General features: G+C 45.2%; 1 protein-coding gene across 2 annotated transcripts in view; it reads right to left on the bottom strand.

Annotated features, from left to right (window-relative positions):
- The window catches only part of LOC138513665 (protein mono-ADP-ribosyltransferase PARP12-like), a 322,728-nt gene that overhangs the window by 164,905 nt on the left and 141,904 nt on the right, over positions 1–15,919 (bottom strand). For both annotated transcript variants that reach the window (XM_069628723.1, XM_069628722.1), the window contains 2 exons: positions 13,436–13,562; positions 11,777–11,945 (listed from right to left, as the gene is read on the bottom strand). In XM_069628723.1, coding sequence (XP_069484824.1) covers positions 11,777–11,945; positions 13,436–13,562 — 296 coding nt within the window. The remainder of the gene's footprint in view (positions 1–11,776; positions 11,946–13,435; positions 13,563–15,919) is intronic.

Raw genomic sequence — 15,919 nt, forward strand, 5'->3', positions numbered from 1 at the left:
AAGTAGAAGCAATGCTAGAGATGACTCCTAGAAAACAGAAATCCGGCCAAGGAGATTCCGATGGTTTGGGCACAAAGGAAGGCAACTAGCCAGCATAACTCAATGCCACAAAGAAGGCTATTGTGGAAGCAACCCAGGAAAGCCCAAACAAAAAGGAAAGGCAGGGTACTGCGGTCACAGAACACTTCTGGTTAACAGCAGGTTGCTACACCAAGCTGGATGACCAAGGCAGTAAAATGAAGAAGACAGTGGTAAAACAACACAGAGATGGTCCCAGCATAGAACGCCCAGCCGAGCCTTTGAGGAGGGCTAGGGGACGAAGAGGACAGCAAAGGAAGGATGTTCTACAGCCAACTGGGAGCTAAGGTACAGTGAGTATGGCCAAACCTGGTCTCAAAATTCAGTAGCAGTTTTTCAGTGCAAAATCTTCCAGCAGGTGGAACCTGTAGCCTTCCAAGAAAAAAAACAGCAGGACTGAGGGCAAGATCTGGGCCTCCCATAAATATACTTACACACTTAAGGGCTGGCCTAAGTCTGTCCTCCAATCAAAAACCAGGTACCTAACAAAGTTTTGGTGGCCAGCCAATAAAGTTGGCCTTAAAAAAACACCAACCTTCAGACACCTAAACCAGACCAAGCCACCATAGAGGGTGCAGGGCTGGGCTCATTGTAAGCCTGTGTGTGCACAACAGCTATTTTAGTCCTCACTTGCAATTTCCCTAAACTAATGAATGCCTCAAAATCAAAATGGCAGAGGGCAGGACTTTAAAAGATACACTAGGAACCCAATGGCTACCCCAAAGGAATATTTGCCTACAATCGGCTTGCACCCCTGGCGAAGCCAAAACGAAAATCAACCTTGTCCTTAGAGCAATTTGGGCTACCATAGGACGATATACTAAATAAATGGTGCAGTTGCATTGGGACCTCAGTAGAAGTTCCTCTGTTCACAGAAAGAGGTCCGATATCCTAAAGAAAGCAAAGGAAATAAGTACAAAGTTTAGGGGTCCCCAAGGGCATAACAGACCCCCCAAAAAATCAAATTCTGCCCTGATACATATGCTAGGAATTTGCATTTTGTCACATGAACTAAGTGACAGCAGAATCATTACACTGTGTTGATTTTTCTAGCCTTATGTAAGAGCCAGCCGCACAACAGAAGTACAATGTGGCACTCATGTGCCTTCGTTTTTTAAGGTTAGTAAATTAGGATGAGGTATGGTCAGTAGTCATTTACATAGAAGTAAATCTTTGTGGTGTGTTTCACCTGGTATCTGAATCCTTGGCCAAGCCAATACGTCTGACTTTTATATCAGTGTTAGTATTGGTTTATGTGTGAATAGAAGGTTGGATCGAAGAGTTTGATTGTGTGGTTGGCTGCATTGATAAGCATGACTGTTTAGGTGGATGTTTGATGTTATTGATGAATGGATGTGCTTGAGTTGATGTATGGGTATAGTGTATTGCTATTTGCTGGGGAATCGAAACATCTCAAACAGTTAGTGATGGGTTTTGGGATGGGGACAAGAAACAGAATTGGTGTGTGCGGCCATGACAAACCAAAAAGGGTTGATGTAGGGAGGGGGGGTCTAGTAGAAACAATCTGTTTTTATTCAGCTGGAATTTTGAAGTGTGGAGAGTGGTCAAGGCTATTCTCAGGACACTGTGAATAGGGTCAGGGGTCCACAATTAATCCACACAGTGAAGCACACAATAATTCAGTTTAGCTAGGTAATACAAAAAGAATATATTTATTCTAGGCCCAAAGACCACACTAGGAAATGAAACAAGCAGGTAATAAAATCACACAACATTCACTTATTAAATATATATATATACAGTCACCTTTAGGTTCTTAGAAATGCATTCAATAACTTAGACAACAAAAAGAAAGTAAGTAGTGATGCAATATAATGAAACCAAATCACAAGGATTAGGCCCTGACATTATAAATCCAATCCCTATGATGTATGAGACCCTGTGCCCAAAAGTCACAAAGCTTCTTCTTAGGAGAAAGGGCTGGTGTAGGAAGACTTCTTGTGGTGGTGAAATGTTCCAGAAGATATTCAGTGAAACTACAGGTAGGTAATATTATATTCCTATCTTTCAGATACAGGCTTTAGATCCAACGATCAAAAAGCAATGGAATAATCAGAGTTTATTGTAAGGTTTAAATTCTGATTTTCCCAAATGACTAGGTAGGCCGACTGGGAGTCGCTGGATGTAGGTTTTCCTGCTGTTGATTCCAGTGAGAGGTGCCCAGGAGCTGTTGGTGCAAGGATTTTTCCGGTCGGTTCTAGGAGCATAGTGCAACCCTTGGTGAAGAAGAAATGCAGAAGGCACCAATGCAGACCTCTTCAGGACCCTTCACCAGATGGGGGAAGGCAAGTTCCAGTGACAGCTGCAGTACACAGGTGACAGCAGGCTTCCTTCCAGGCTGAAATATGGCAGGAAGGTGACTTTCACTATCGAAGTTTCGGTAATGAACAAGAAACAGCGACGATTCTACCGAGGTAGTCCACTGGAGAGTGGTCAGTCCACTGGGTGGTCCAGGGGGACACTTCTGAAGACTCAGGACGACTGGCTCTTCGAGAATGTGTCAGGACTAGTTGGTCCCACCAGTCCAAGGGTTGAAGCACCACTCAGGGCCTTCGCAGATCAGGTAGTCCAGCAGGGCTTCACGAGGTCAAACGCAGGAAGGAGATGCTGGGCCTCTTCAGGAGTCATCCACGGATCTTCAGTGTGCTGCTCTTCTGCACTAAATACTTGGCTTGGACGCTGATCTGAAGAAAAAACCCTCTTCTTATCCTAATCTTCTTATCCTAATTCCTGGCTGGAAGCAAGTCCGAGCCAACCAATGGTAAGGAACTGCACCATTCAAACAGCAAGCAGTAGTCCAATCTGAGACCACTGTGGTTTTTACTCATGCCACACACCCAGACTTTCAGGCACCATGGATGTGGAATGGGACCAGACAGTTGCACCCATTCCTCGGCCAAGCACACACAAAGGCATCACTAGCCCGTGAAAGCAGCAGCTTTCCCGGGCAAGTGCATGACCTCATAAGGGATTTCCTGACCTAAGAAGGAAGGAAGAAGGCCAAACAAACATATGGCCAAATAACAAGCAAAAAATCTCGTGGCACGGCCATTTTAGGGCACTATCTGCGTTTAATAGCCATATATGGTAAACGCGAATGTGCACACTAGAAATATCGCAAAAAATTATAAAAATGTATCTGCTGCCACTAGCGTGTCTTAGAGTAACCAAAATCCAAAGTGTAAATGAGTAGGGTGATACAAAATATTCTCCACTGCACTGCATTATAAGATGCTTTGTGCACCGTCAAAAAGTTACCAAGCAAAATAAGGGCCTTTGGGACCTGCTCCTGGTTAGGAGCAGGAACAGCATCACCCGAGGTCAATGCCCCTGCAAAGCACTATGTAAACACCCCAGGAAATGAGTGCAAGACTATCATCTGCAAATCAACCCTTGAATATTTGTGACTCACATTTAATTAAGCAAGGACTGATTCAGCAGGTTCCACAATTTGGATTTTTGCAGGGAGCCATCCATGCATTGCCTCCAGTATTTATGCAGGGCCTGGCACCTCCTGCAACAGGAGGCCCCTTTTACCATGCCAGAAAATGTGTACGCACAACATGGTGATGTTCCTGGCACAGGTCCCCTTGCCAGCACAATTGTACGCCCAGGTGCTGCCTAACGGGGATGCTCCACAGGAGCTGTGGGGCAAGCAATATAGTCAAAGTGAGATGGGAATGGAACCTCGCCTTCATCTTATTTGTGGCCCGAGCGAGGCCTCGACAACCATGGAAAGAGTGCATACCAACAACAATACTGGTGCAGGAAGGACCAACTTTAAATGTTTACGTGTTGGGAAGGAGCCTAGTACTTTTCTTCATTCCCAAACTTCCCAAGCGCTCTAGAATTATGCAAGACTTCTGTTAACTGTTTTCTAAGCACTAGAAGAGTCCAGGGGGGAGGAGGGTCACTAAATAAAGATAGGTAGTATTTAAAATATAAGGTGCAAATAAACATTAGTTGAAAACACGTGTAAATGTTATTCTGTGTAGTTTTAAAATTAAATCTCAAAGCAGGCTCTCTGCCAGAAGGAATGCAGCCTGTGCTAAAAGTAGACTACAGACAGGCTGGCAGAGTACACAAGGTAACTCAGAAGCTGTTCCCTGTCCATCACAAGCCAATGGAGACTGAAAAAGATTCAATGCACGACAAAGTACTATGGGAAAACAGGGGTATTTGTAGAAATTACTGGACCACATAAAATATAATTTTATTGAGTGGAGTGTTGAGAGTCTGGCGAGAAGATGTGTTTATGTATGAATGTTTATAACATAGTAAATGATGCTAAACAAGAGCTACAATGTATTCCTGCAGAGGCAGCATTATGTTATGTAGCTTGTCCCAAACGGAACCCAGTGTCATGACCACTGTTCGGGGTCACAAGCTGTGCCACAAGCAGGCTCGCACCAGAATCCTAAGGGCCTTAAAACTTCTGCAAAAAGGCTCCTGGAGCCGGTCCTGGCGCCTTTGGCACCAGGCTCAGATGTGGTAAGGAGAGACTTATCAGGCTTGCTTTCATTTATGTACATGGGTTTTTAAATTCAACATGGAAGCAACCGCATAGCTCAGTTCTTATGAACCAAGCCATGCAGTCTAGTATTCTGGGTGTGGCTGGGCCTGGAACTACTTTACCTGGTACTACTTTACATGGGCTATATAAACCACACCCAGATTGCAGAACACGCTTTGCGTTATTCTGCAGCTAGCAGCGTGATGCTCATCGTGTCCAGTTCTTGGTCTTCAGCATCTTCCTGTAATCCTGCAAGAACAAGATTACTTGTCTTACCTGAGAATACACCATCCTACGCTCAGCATTTCAACCGGGCCGCAACCTGTGGAAACCGAGAGAAGAAGAAACATCACCTGTGAGTACTAGCTTGAGGAATTCCAGCATCCCGCAGTCACAGCTCCCGTTCGAACATCGCAACCTGCAAAGCAAGAGGGGGAAAAACAATATTAGAACGCGCGTGCTTCCAAAACATCGAATTCCATCATTCTTACCTGAATTCCATTGCGCTAAGCAGCGCTTCCATCCGGAACTCCACGGCAACATTCCGCAAGAGAAAAGGAGAAATATTCAGATTTGCTTTCAATATTTAATGCCTGCATAGAGCTTACCTTACCTTAACGGATCCCTGGGGTCAGTTTTCATCGTGCTCTCGTCCACTCGTAGCACCACAGCAGCCTGTGAGGAGATGAAGAAGAGAACACAGGTTATCTTGAAAAAGACAATAAAGAACACCACGCTTCACAATTTCCCTTACCTTAGAACGTGCCTCTTCATCCAGCACGACAGCATCAAACCTTTGCACCTGAAAAGAAGACGATAAAGACATTAAGGGGATTTCCACCATAAAACAGAACTAAGACTTACAATTAACAAACCTACCTGCCTACCAGCAGAGTTGGGGTCACAGCAGGCCTGGATCCGAAGAAAGGCGCACTGCACCAGTGTTTGGAATCTGATAAAATGAGGAGTCTGGAATTGTTATCGTTAGACTCATCATTAGAATCAATAGAGAATCATAAGAGAGAATCAGTACTCTTTGTTACAGAACCACTACCCATTATTACCCATTGATAGAGAATCATTACTTATTGTTACCCAGTATTATTTCTTTAGGCATGATTGCATTATGTTTAGCTATCCATTATTGCATCCAGTTCTGAGTAGTACATGAAGAAGTAGCATCAATTATTTAATCCACATATTAGACTGCCACTTTATGCATTAGCCATTGACATGTTATGCATTTGAAGAGAGAAATAGGCCCTGATGTATGAAGGGTTTGCTAGTTATGATATTCTCATATATGACAGAAAGAGATGCTTTTAGAATGATATTTTTGCATTATAGTGCTTGTCCTTAGGAGAGAAAAATGCTAGACACTAGAGTTTGCAATAGCATGACACTTGCACGGTCGTATGTAGTGCTTTAGAGACACGGTATATTTGCAGCATGACATGTAGAGAAGATGTTATGTATTTTGCATTGTAGCGCTTAGGCTGAGAGAAATGTATTGTTTGCAGGAGAGAGAACGAAGTAGGCCTGGAAATGACACACTGTCATATTTGAAAATGCCATAAAGAGCCATTTAGTACACAGTGTTATGCTTTGTAGTTACACATTTAGAGATATGTTTGACACACATAAATGTATGTTGAGTGTGCACTTAGAATGAGTTTGTATATAGTTACCGCTTGCATTGCGAGAAGAAATCGTAGACGCTAGGAAGCATTTAGATGGCATTATAAAGCCATTTCTGATGGAGACACAGAGAAGTTGTTTGTGGCGCGGTGTGCAAAGATTGTTTTGAATTAACAGTGTACAAGTATTCGTAAACATTGGCAGAGAGACACAGATAATACAAACCCTTGCCCGAGTGTAGACGGCCTGGCTAATCAGTTTGAGCTTGTATGCCGCGGAGACGGGAGCACGACAAGGAGTGGGTAGAGAGGAGAGAAGCCTTTTCACACAAGGAGTTGCTTTGAAAACGGGCACTAAGAGAGCATTTCGTATTGCAGACAGAGCCAACAGTGGAGTGAATGCAGAAATAGATGGAATTAGATGGTGTTTTGCACCGCACTCAGATGGCCATGAAAGAGATATGATGTCCAATGTCACTTTGACACACTTTGACACAGCACATGTAGTGACCAGAACGCGACAAGAACATAACACAGACTGGCAGGCATTGTTAAATGCTGGATAGACATTCTTAGTTTAGAGAATGTTTATAGTAACCATAGAAATGGGTGCGTCATTGGAAACTATAACCAGAGCTGGAGAGAAAGGAGAGTGGCTAGTTCGAGGAAGTTGCTGTGAAGGAGTTGCCCCTAGTCCTTGCTGGTTGCTGAGAGTCTGTTGGAGAATGGGGTTAGAAACTGATGGAGTTCGTTCGAGCTAGTTGCTGATAGAGTTTGGATGGAGGATGCATTCCTGCAGAATGAGGGAGAGATGTCTTGGTGCAGCAGAATCCGATGGCTTTGGGACAGAGCTTGGCAGAGCTTGGCAGAAGCAGTCGAGTAACCAGATCTTAAGGGGCCTGCCACTGCGGACTGACTGATTGCAGAGAGTAGAGGGAAGAGGAGAGACCTGGTTTGACAAATACCTAGCTGGAGAGGAGAGAGAAGCAAATGGGAAGTATGGTTCATGGCTAGACAAACTGATTGATTACATTTAGTGGGGTAACTTTGCTGATGGGTTTGGGAAGGACATGGCATCTGAAGGGGAGGTGCCTGAGCCAAAATGAGTGGGAACAGAATGGTGTGCCATGGAGGTTGGGTGGACGGGCATCCCTGTCCACACCCCCCCCCCCAGAATTATGCCCATGATTAGAATGTGACACCATCTAGTTGTTGGTCAGACACTCGCACAAAAAGCTTTGAGTTTGGGAAAGGGGAGATCAGACAGGGATTGTTTTAAGAGAGTGAGTGTGAAGCATGGTGTGGATTGGTGTGGATTGGATTGGTGAGGTTTGATTCTGCATAGAGGAGAGGATTGCTGGATATGTGATGCTTGTATTTAGACTGTATTAGAATCACAGGCTTGAATTAAACTGTATTAGAAACACAGGCTTGCATTAGACTGTATTAGAATCACAGACTTGCATCACAGGCTTGAATCACAGGCTTGACACACAGGCTTGCATTAGACTGCATTAGAATCACAGGCTTGAATTACAGGCTTGCATTAGGAACCTGAAAGGCTTATAGTTATTGCATGGTAGATTTGCACCAGAAGCATTAAAGAATTATGCTTTGGTGTTAGCATAAATAAATGTATTCCATTGTTATAATTGAATCGAATCATGTGTTTTCTTTGTGTCTTGTGATTTGTGTCCACAGTAGTAAGATAGGTGTATGTAGTTAGAAGTAAGTTAGGAGTAACACAGTGCACATAGGGCCTGAGATACGAGAACGGGGTGGGGGATGTAGGGATCCACACACCACCCCTAGGGGATTGTCAAAGATTGTCTGAGACCGGAGCATGCTTGCCCAGGGGGGGGGGCAAGACGATGGTTAGGGGTTTTGCTTTCCAGACTAACAAGTGAAGCAACTTGGGCAGATCGCCAACAAACGCCAAGCACCCCTGCACCAGACGCAGGACATATAGCTCACCCTGCAAACAATTAAGGTGAGAAAGACTCAGTGGGAGAGGGATTGGTCAGAGGGAGGTGGGAGATTCACCCATTAGAGACAGTTATCACAAATCCTTCCTTTTGTGATTGCAGATTCGTTATTCGGTGCTGGGCAACTGCGTATCCAGGATCCCAGAGCCTTCCAGATGCCCCCGGGGATATCAGGTGAGCGTTACACCCAGCCATGCCAGAAGGAAGAACTGCAGCATCCCTTTTAAGGAAGAGCAAAAGTTTTGGATGAGCTCTGCCGGTATCAAGTAACCAAGACCACAAAAGTGATGGGTGGAAGGTTTTGAATGAATCTGTACCACTGGTGTTGCTCTGGGCAACCTTCCACGCCACCGTTTTTCAGCCCGTCTGCCCCATTGCAAAAGGGGTCCAGCCATATGCAAATCAGTCTGGTACTGTCACCAATGGTAGCAGCCCAGCCCGAACTGCTAGGCCAGGTCCCCTCTGCACGGAAACACAAGCAATCCCAGACATGTTTCGGCCTTGTTGGGCCTCCTCAGTGAGGTGCGGCTTGGTTCCCTACGGCGCAGTGAGCAAGGGACCCACGTCTGGGCATACCCTCTCTCACATAGTGAGAAAAACTGTGACCACAAAAGTGATGGGTGGAAGGTTTTGACTGAATTTGTACCACTGGCGTTGCTCTGAGCAACCTTGCACACCACCGTTTTTAGCCCGTCTGCGCCATTGCAAAAGGGGTCCAGCCATATGCAAATCAGTCTGGTACTGTCACCAATGGTAGCAGCCCAGCCCGAACTGCTAGGCCAGGTCCGCTCTGCACGGAAACACAAGCAACCCCAGACATGTTTCGGCCTTGTTGGGCCTCCTCAGTGAGGTGCAGCTTGGTTCCCTATGGCGCAGCGAGCAAGGGACCCACGTCTGGGCATACCCTCTCTCACATAGTGAGACAAACTGTGACCACAAAAGTGATGGGTGGAAGGTTTTGAATGAATCTGTACCACTGGCATTGCTCTGAGAAACCTTCCACACCATTGTTTTTTAGCCCGTCTGCGCCATTGCAAAAGGGGTCCAGCCATATGCAAATCAGTCTGGTACTATCACCAATGGTAGCAGCCCAGCCCGAACTGCTAGGCCAGGTCCCCTCTGCACGGAAACACAAGCAACCCCAGACATGTTTCGGCCTTGTTGGGCCTCCTCAGTGAGGTGCAGCTTGGTTCCCTATGGCGCAGCGAGCAAGGGACCCATGATTGGGCATACCCTCTCTCACATAGTGAGACAAACTGTGACCACAAAAGTGATCGGTGGAAGGTTTTTAATGAATCTGTACACTGGCGTTGCTCTGGGCCAGTAGGCCAGGTCCCCTCTGCACGGAAACACAAGCAACCCCAGACATGTTTTGGCCTTGTTGGGTGTTCCGGTGGTGTGGAAGGTGTGGAAGGTTTCCCAGAGCAACGCCTGTGGTTCAGATTAATTCAAAACCTTCCACCCATCACTTTTTTGGTTTCGGTATCAAGTAACCAAATCAAGAGTATTTAAGCTCCAGGCCCAGCACCAGTCTTCAGGACCTGGGAGCGGTTGAGGGACAGAATATACCGCTCTGGGGTAGAGTTCTTTGCCAATCCTCACTTCTGTACAGATTAAATTTGTTATCTTTTGAAAGGTACACTAATGGCCTTAATTCCCTAGAGGGGTGCATTTACTCTGGTGTGAGCGTGATCAGGGGGTACCCCAATATATTTAAGGGGTACAAGTATGGCCTACCTTTCACGAGCAAGAGCAATAAGGAGCACAGATTTAAAAACGATAATTACGGATTGAGGAATGGAACCCCACAGAGGCTGGTCCATTTCTGAACTGGAATAATGTAATGTTAGTATTCCAAGGGCCTTCAAATCCTTCACGTGTTGTGCCGGATTGGGTCATCTGTAGGGTCATCTGTATGGAAGGGACTATGAGTCTTTCACGGCAAATTATGGGGGCCATACTTCCGATCAATTTTGGTCCATGCTCTACTCTGCAGAACCGCTGAAGTAGGTGGCGGCGGCCTTTCATAAATGGACTACGGTTAAAACCAGACTGGCCGCAGAAGGGGGAAATCCTTGAACATTCCAGACTATTAGGGACTATGTAGGTTGGGTTTATTAGAATTAATTATCAGTTTTAAATGTTGTTGTAAATGGATAATTAGAATAAAGGTTTTTAAGTGTTTGTATGATTAATGTGTATTAATTCAATGGATGTTAATGTTATGTAACGCAAAAGGCTTGAAGTAACCAAAAGCATAAATAAAACTTTTTTTTTAAATGCAAACACCAAAATACATTAGGAAAATGTGTATTTCTTGTGGAACAGAGAGACAGAAAATCGTTCTATATTCTAAAAGGTTTTTGACACTTGTTCACATATTATAATTCACTAATGTCTCCCTGCTAGTTGTCATAGAGACAGGTGCATCCAATTGTGCCACAGTAGGTTTACCCAGGCACCAAAGTGCTCCATCGGACTGAAATCACTGCAGACAAATAGTCCCTGGCGGGCAATAAAAGCAGCCTTTGGTGAATAAAGAAACTACCTAATTAGGGCCCATCATTCTGAGACAATTCTCTCACACTGAGCAACTTGCAATTTTTGAAACTGACAAGAACACCGTGTTCCAGCTAGTGTCCTGGGATCTTATTCTTTTCTGATTTTGATTAAGTGTTGCAAACCAAAACTAGGGTCTTTCATATGTTGTATGTGACTATGTGCTGAACCGCATTCTTTTCCAAGATTGGAGTTCATCAGTCAAAGGACATTTTGACATCACTATGCCTAACTTTATTTTGATTAATAGACTGACAATTCTTGCCATGATCAAACAATCGCACTAACAACCTAAATATTAAGGCACATTGTTGATACTGGAAAACCTTAAGCATGGTATCAGTGCAATATAACCTACATTGCGACAAGTGAATGGGGAAGTAACAGATTAACAAGGGTGAAAGGAGCTATGTAAACCTGTGTGAAATTAACAGGTACAAGTCAGGTGAGAGTGTGATAGGCAACACGTATCTATCTTCCTATTGTGTGAGTGTGATAGGCAACACATATCTGTCTTCCTATTGTGTATTTTTCCTAAATTCCTCCAAAACAATATTTCCTCACCTGCTGTCTAGTTTTCTTTCTGCCCTGCCCTATCCAAACAAGCACTCCCTAACCCTCTTCCCCCCATTAAAGGTGCTTGGTCCTATGTCTGTGCCATTATGACCGTAATAATTGCAGGTGAGGAAAGGAAAACCAGGGAATGCAATCCTTGAAGTGTGCTGTTCCCGTGAAGAAGCTGTGGCAGGTGAAAGTGTGAGGGCAGTTCCTGCCTGCAGATAGTCACAGGAAGCAAAGTGTAACTTTTAAAGTGTATACCTTGCATCTTCAGACATGGCCCCTAGGACAGATGTGTCTGCATTGGCCTTTCAGAAATACAGGGTTTCAACAAGCTCGCACTATTGTAACATTTCCCCAAACCAAACCACCCAATGAGAAACCGATGGAATGACATATATTTCACAATGCATATGGAGACTGACATGCTTGCCATATTCGACCCATTGCTCGTGTTCGTTCTTCCAGTACCAGAGCCACTCGGTGGTAAGGATAAAATCAGGTGGTTTGGCGACAGAGGAGGCTGTGGAGAGCCGTCGAACTTGATTCAATGAAGAGGTCATATTCTTAAAGTCAATGTTATGATGTTTTGTACTGCAGCATGAGAAAAAGAAAAAAGTTGGGCTTCATGTGAATTTCGAAATGGCACAGACAGTTAGCAACCAAAGCATGCAGCTGAAATGGGTAAACCCATCTGGGATGCCTACATAGGCTTCTGCCCATTACATGGCAATGGAAGATATATAGATTTCAGCACACATTGCCAGCACCAGCGTGCCCATGACTGTCACCTCCAGGGGCTACCTAGTTGTGCAGGTGTGGCCTCTGTAAATGACAGTCATGGGCATGTGTATTGTTACCTCTTCAGGCACATGTGCAGTTTGCCAGAGCAATTCTCAATACGGCAAGGGCTTTCATCTGAATGTTTTCTAGGCTAGAGCCGTAGACAGGGAAGTGGGCAAGGCCCATCCAAAATGTGTTAATGCCCACCCAGCAGCACCATGTGGGCATTTACAGATGTTAATGTCACTGCGATGGGCCCAACTACGTTAGCTTCAGGCCCCATTTGTTAGACAATCCTGGCTACTCCCCCCCGGCTCTAGGCATCTACAGTCAAGTCTTTGCCTGATGGTGGATTATGCATGTTTGGCCTGAGTATGCCTTATAGCTTCCGGAGTATCTTCCAGAGGTCTCAGAGTCAGAGCTGATAACTCCTTCCAAAGGCATTGATTTATGGTTTGAACCTCTCTGCCATGCCTCCCGACATTTGATGAAAGTGGAATTTTTGAGGAGGCTCAGCATCCCGTTACATTAATCACATATGGGCTAAAATAATCTCTTAATTTTACCACTTCAGAGCCTGGGGAAATTATTCTAAACACCCACCTGATGAGACGATTGCAGGTGGTCAAAGAACCAGAGCAAAAACAAAGAGGTGATGGCTGGAAGGTTTTAGAATGAATCTTAACCACTGGCATTGCTCTGGGCAACCCTCCAGACCACCGTTCTTCGCCTGCCAAGCCATTACACAAGGGGAAAGACCATATGCAAATCAGGCTTGGCCCCACCCCAAAAGGGGCAGTCCAGCCCGAACTGCTAGGTCACATCCCTTCTGCACGAGACCACAAGCATCCCCAAACATGTTTCGCCCTTGTTGGGGCTCATCAGTGAGGAGTAGCTTGGGTCTCTAGGCCCAGCAGGCACGGGACCCACGTCTGGGCATACCCGTCCCACTCGGGGTGACAAAGCAAAAACAAAGAGGTGATGGCTGGAAGGTTTTAGAATGAATCTTAACCACTGGCATTGCTCTGGGCAACCCTCCAGACCACCGTTCTTCGCCTGCCAAAGAACCAGAACCAGCAGGGCTCGCACGGACGTATTTGGTGTCTATCGATGTTACTGATATGAACAGGCCCACTATACTGCACATTTTTTGTATGAGAGAGTGTGGGTAGACTTTCTGTTAGCGACTCACAAAATAGAAAAGCAAGAATAAAGGAAAGAGCCCTTTGAAGGTCTTTGTAGATGATTCTTGATTACATTCCTAGAGATCCCAACAAGCTGCATGTACAACCCAATTGTACCTGGTATTTTTAGGATCACTGTAATCTTTCTCAATTTCTTCCATTGAAGTAAGGTCCTTCCATTCTGCCGACGGCCCTAACATCTGCCAACGATAAGGAAGATGGTAGTGCACTTGGGCGCATTTATCTGATTGGAAAATAGAAATTCATGAACGTGTGAGAGGGCATGAATACAAGAGCGTCCTTCCACAAAGAGCAATAGAAGAGTAGCTTTCATGTCTGGAGTCTGTGATTTCTTGATACAACACTGCAATGCCGTGAGAGATTGAACAAGTCAACATCCAAACACAAGATCCAAATGCAAATGTTGGGAAGCCTTTCTTCAAGTTAAAGATCAGTTCACTGTGAAGGTCATTTGGGGTTGCCCTGAGATTACTAATGCAACCAGCATGTTTCTGGGATGATTCACGGGTTTCATATTTCAGATCAGTCCACCCCTGAGTCTCTTGCCACCACCTCCGGGGAGGAGACACAGGTCATTTCCTTCCCTTCCCCTCTGCCATGTGGAACCTGCAAAGAACTGATCACTAGGCTTTCTGTGGCACATTCATTGACAAGGCAAGCACTGACAAACCCAACCGGTTTGGCTGATGTAAAGGTATTGTATAGATATTGGCATCATATCCCCAGGTACTTACACCTTTGTATGTACAGGAAGTGCACATTTTGTAAGGTTTTGGAATGCTGCGTTGGGGTACACATATTTTATGAAATACATTTCTATAGTATACCAGGTGATGACATCAAAATCGCCAGTACTAATACAAATTCAAAAATTTGATATCAAAATCCAGTTCCCTCACGCCATTGCCAGTTATTGCCATCGATCTTCAGCCCATGTAATGAACAGGTACTCACACCATTGTCGAGGGTTTGCAAAGTCATCATAGCAGGGGAAAGTTCCACTATTCCAAGCTAACAAAGCATTGCCAGATTCCTTTAAATCAAGCTAATCAAGTAGCGACAGATTAAACGTTTCCAGTTTCCAAAGAAGTACCAGTATTGATTACTCACAGTTAGCAGAGCAAAGCAATATTCCATCACACCCAATTAGCCCTGCCGTGCCAGGTTCCATTATGCCCACTTAACACAGTAAGGACAGTTTCCATTGCTCATAGTTTTCACTGAAACGCCAGGTACCCTTATGCACGCCAATACCGTAAGCACGGGTTTCTGTGTGCTCAATTAGCACTGCAAGGCCAGATTATCTCAGGGACTGTATGTGTGTGGTGCTGTGTGTGTGTGTATGGTTTCACAATGGTAAGAATAGTGTTTGTATTTTGAGTGGTGCCCTGGTTGTGATATTTGTATATGCAGTGAAATACTGGGGGTGTGTGTGGGGACATTATTTGTTCTGTGCAATGCTGGAAGCTCATGTGTGCATTTCCGTGTGTGGTTAGTGTCTCTATGCAGTACATTGCTGGGTGATGTGTGTGTGTGTGCAATGCTGGGAATGGTGTGTGTGTGTGTGAGTGAGTTTTTGCGTGCAGTATCATTACGAGTCCGGAATAACCCTGCCGGTGCTACCGGCGGGTTACCGCCAGACTTGTAATATTTGACCGGCGCCTGGATTGCCAGTGCCACCGGGACATTACAAGTCCGGCGGCCCGGGAACTCAGGTAAAATGTTAGTCCCCATTCCCATAGAGTCCCATAGGACCCCATGGGAGTGGGGACTCAGAAGTGCCGGCACGGTTACTAACGGTGCCGGCGCTTACGTGAACAGTCTGCCTACCATGGCCACTGCGCCCGGCAGGGTCAGACCTGTCGGGCGCAGCAGCCACGGCAGGCAAACTCATAGTTTGCCGGTCCGGAAACAAGCGTGAACATAGCTGAAAAGCAAATGAGTGCTGTACAAGTAGATACTAAGAGGCTACAGTAGCATGGATGCAATTAGAAGGAAAGAACATCTTGTGTAAAGTTGGAATGATATGGGGAGATGTTATACAGTGGTTTAGAGGTTGGAGGTGCAGGTTTGTGAGGGAAAGGTAGATCCAGTCCTGATTCATATTTTGTTGGATCCACAGCTGTGCTACAATTCAAACTATACTTTTGTGTAATGGACACAATCTGATTTTCTAAACATCGCTGTTGAGTCCTTTGGCTGGCATCAGTGATAGTTTGTTCCCATTTAATCTGCCAGTAGACTCAAAATCCGCCAAATTATTAAGCAACCTTTGCCACATGGTTCATGCTTTCTATACCAATGCTTACCATAATTAGAAAACTAACTGTGAATTGTCTATGTGCGTGTGTGTGTGTTTGTGTGCACATAATGACATTCTTGTGGGTGCATGTGTATATGGTACAGTGCTGGGGCAGAGTGTGTTTGTTTGTGCATCTGCAGTGCACTGCTTGGGCTGTGTGTGTACATGATGAGCAGTGTTGTGGCTGTGTGTGTGTGTGTGTGGTGCTTTGCCAGTGCTTATGTAGTGTTGTGAATGGTATTAGTGTAGTGCTGGAGTGGTGTGTGTGCATGTGTGTT

Source organism: Ambystoma mexicanum, chromosome 12 (assembly GCF_040938575.1).
Source record: "Ambystoma mexicanum isolate Mex_15411 chromosome 12, UKY_AmexF1_1, whole genome shotgun sequence".
Lineage (NCBI taxonomy): Eukaryota > Metazoa > Chordata > Amphibia > Caudata > Ambystomatidae > Ambystoma > Ambystoma mexicanum.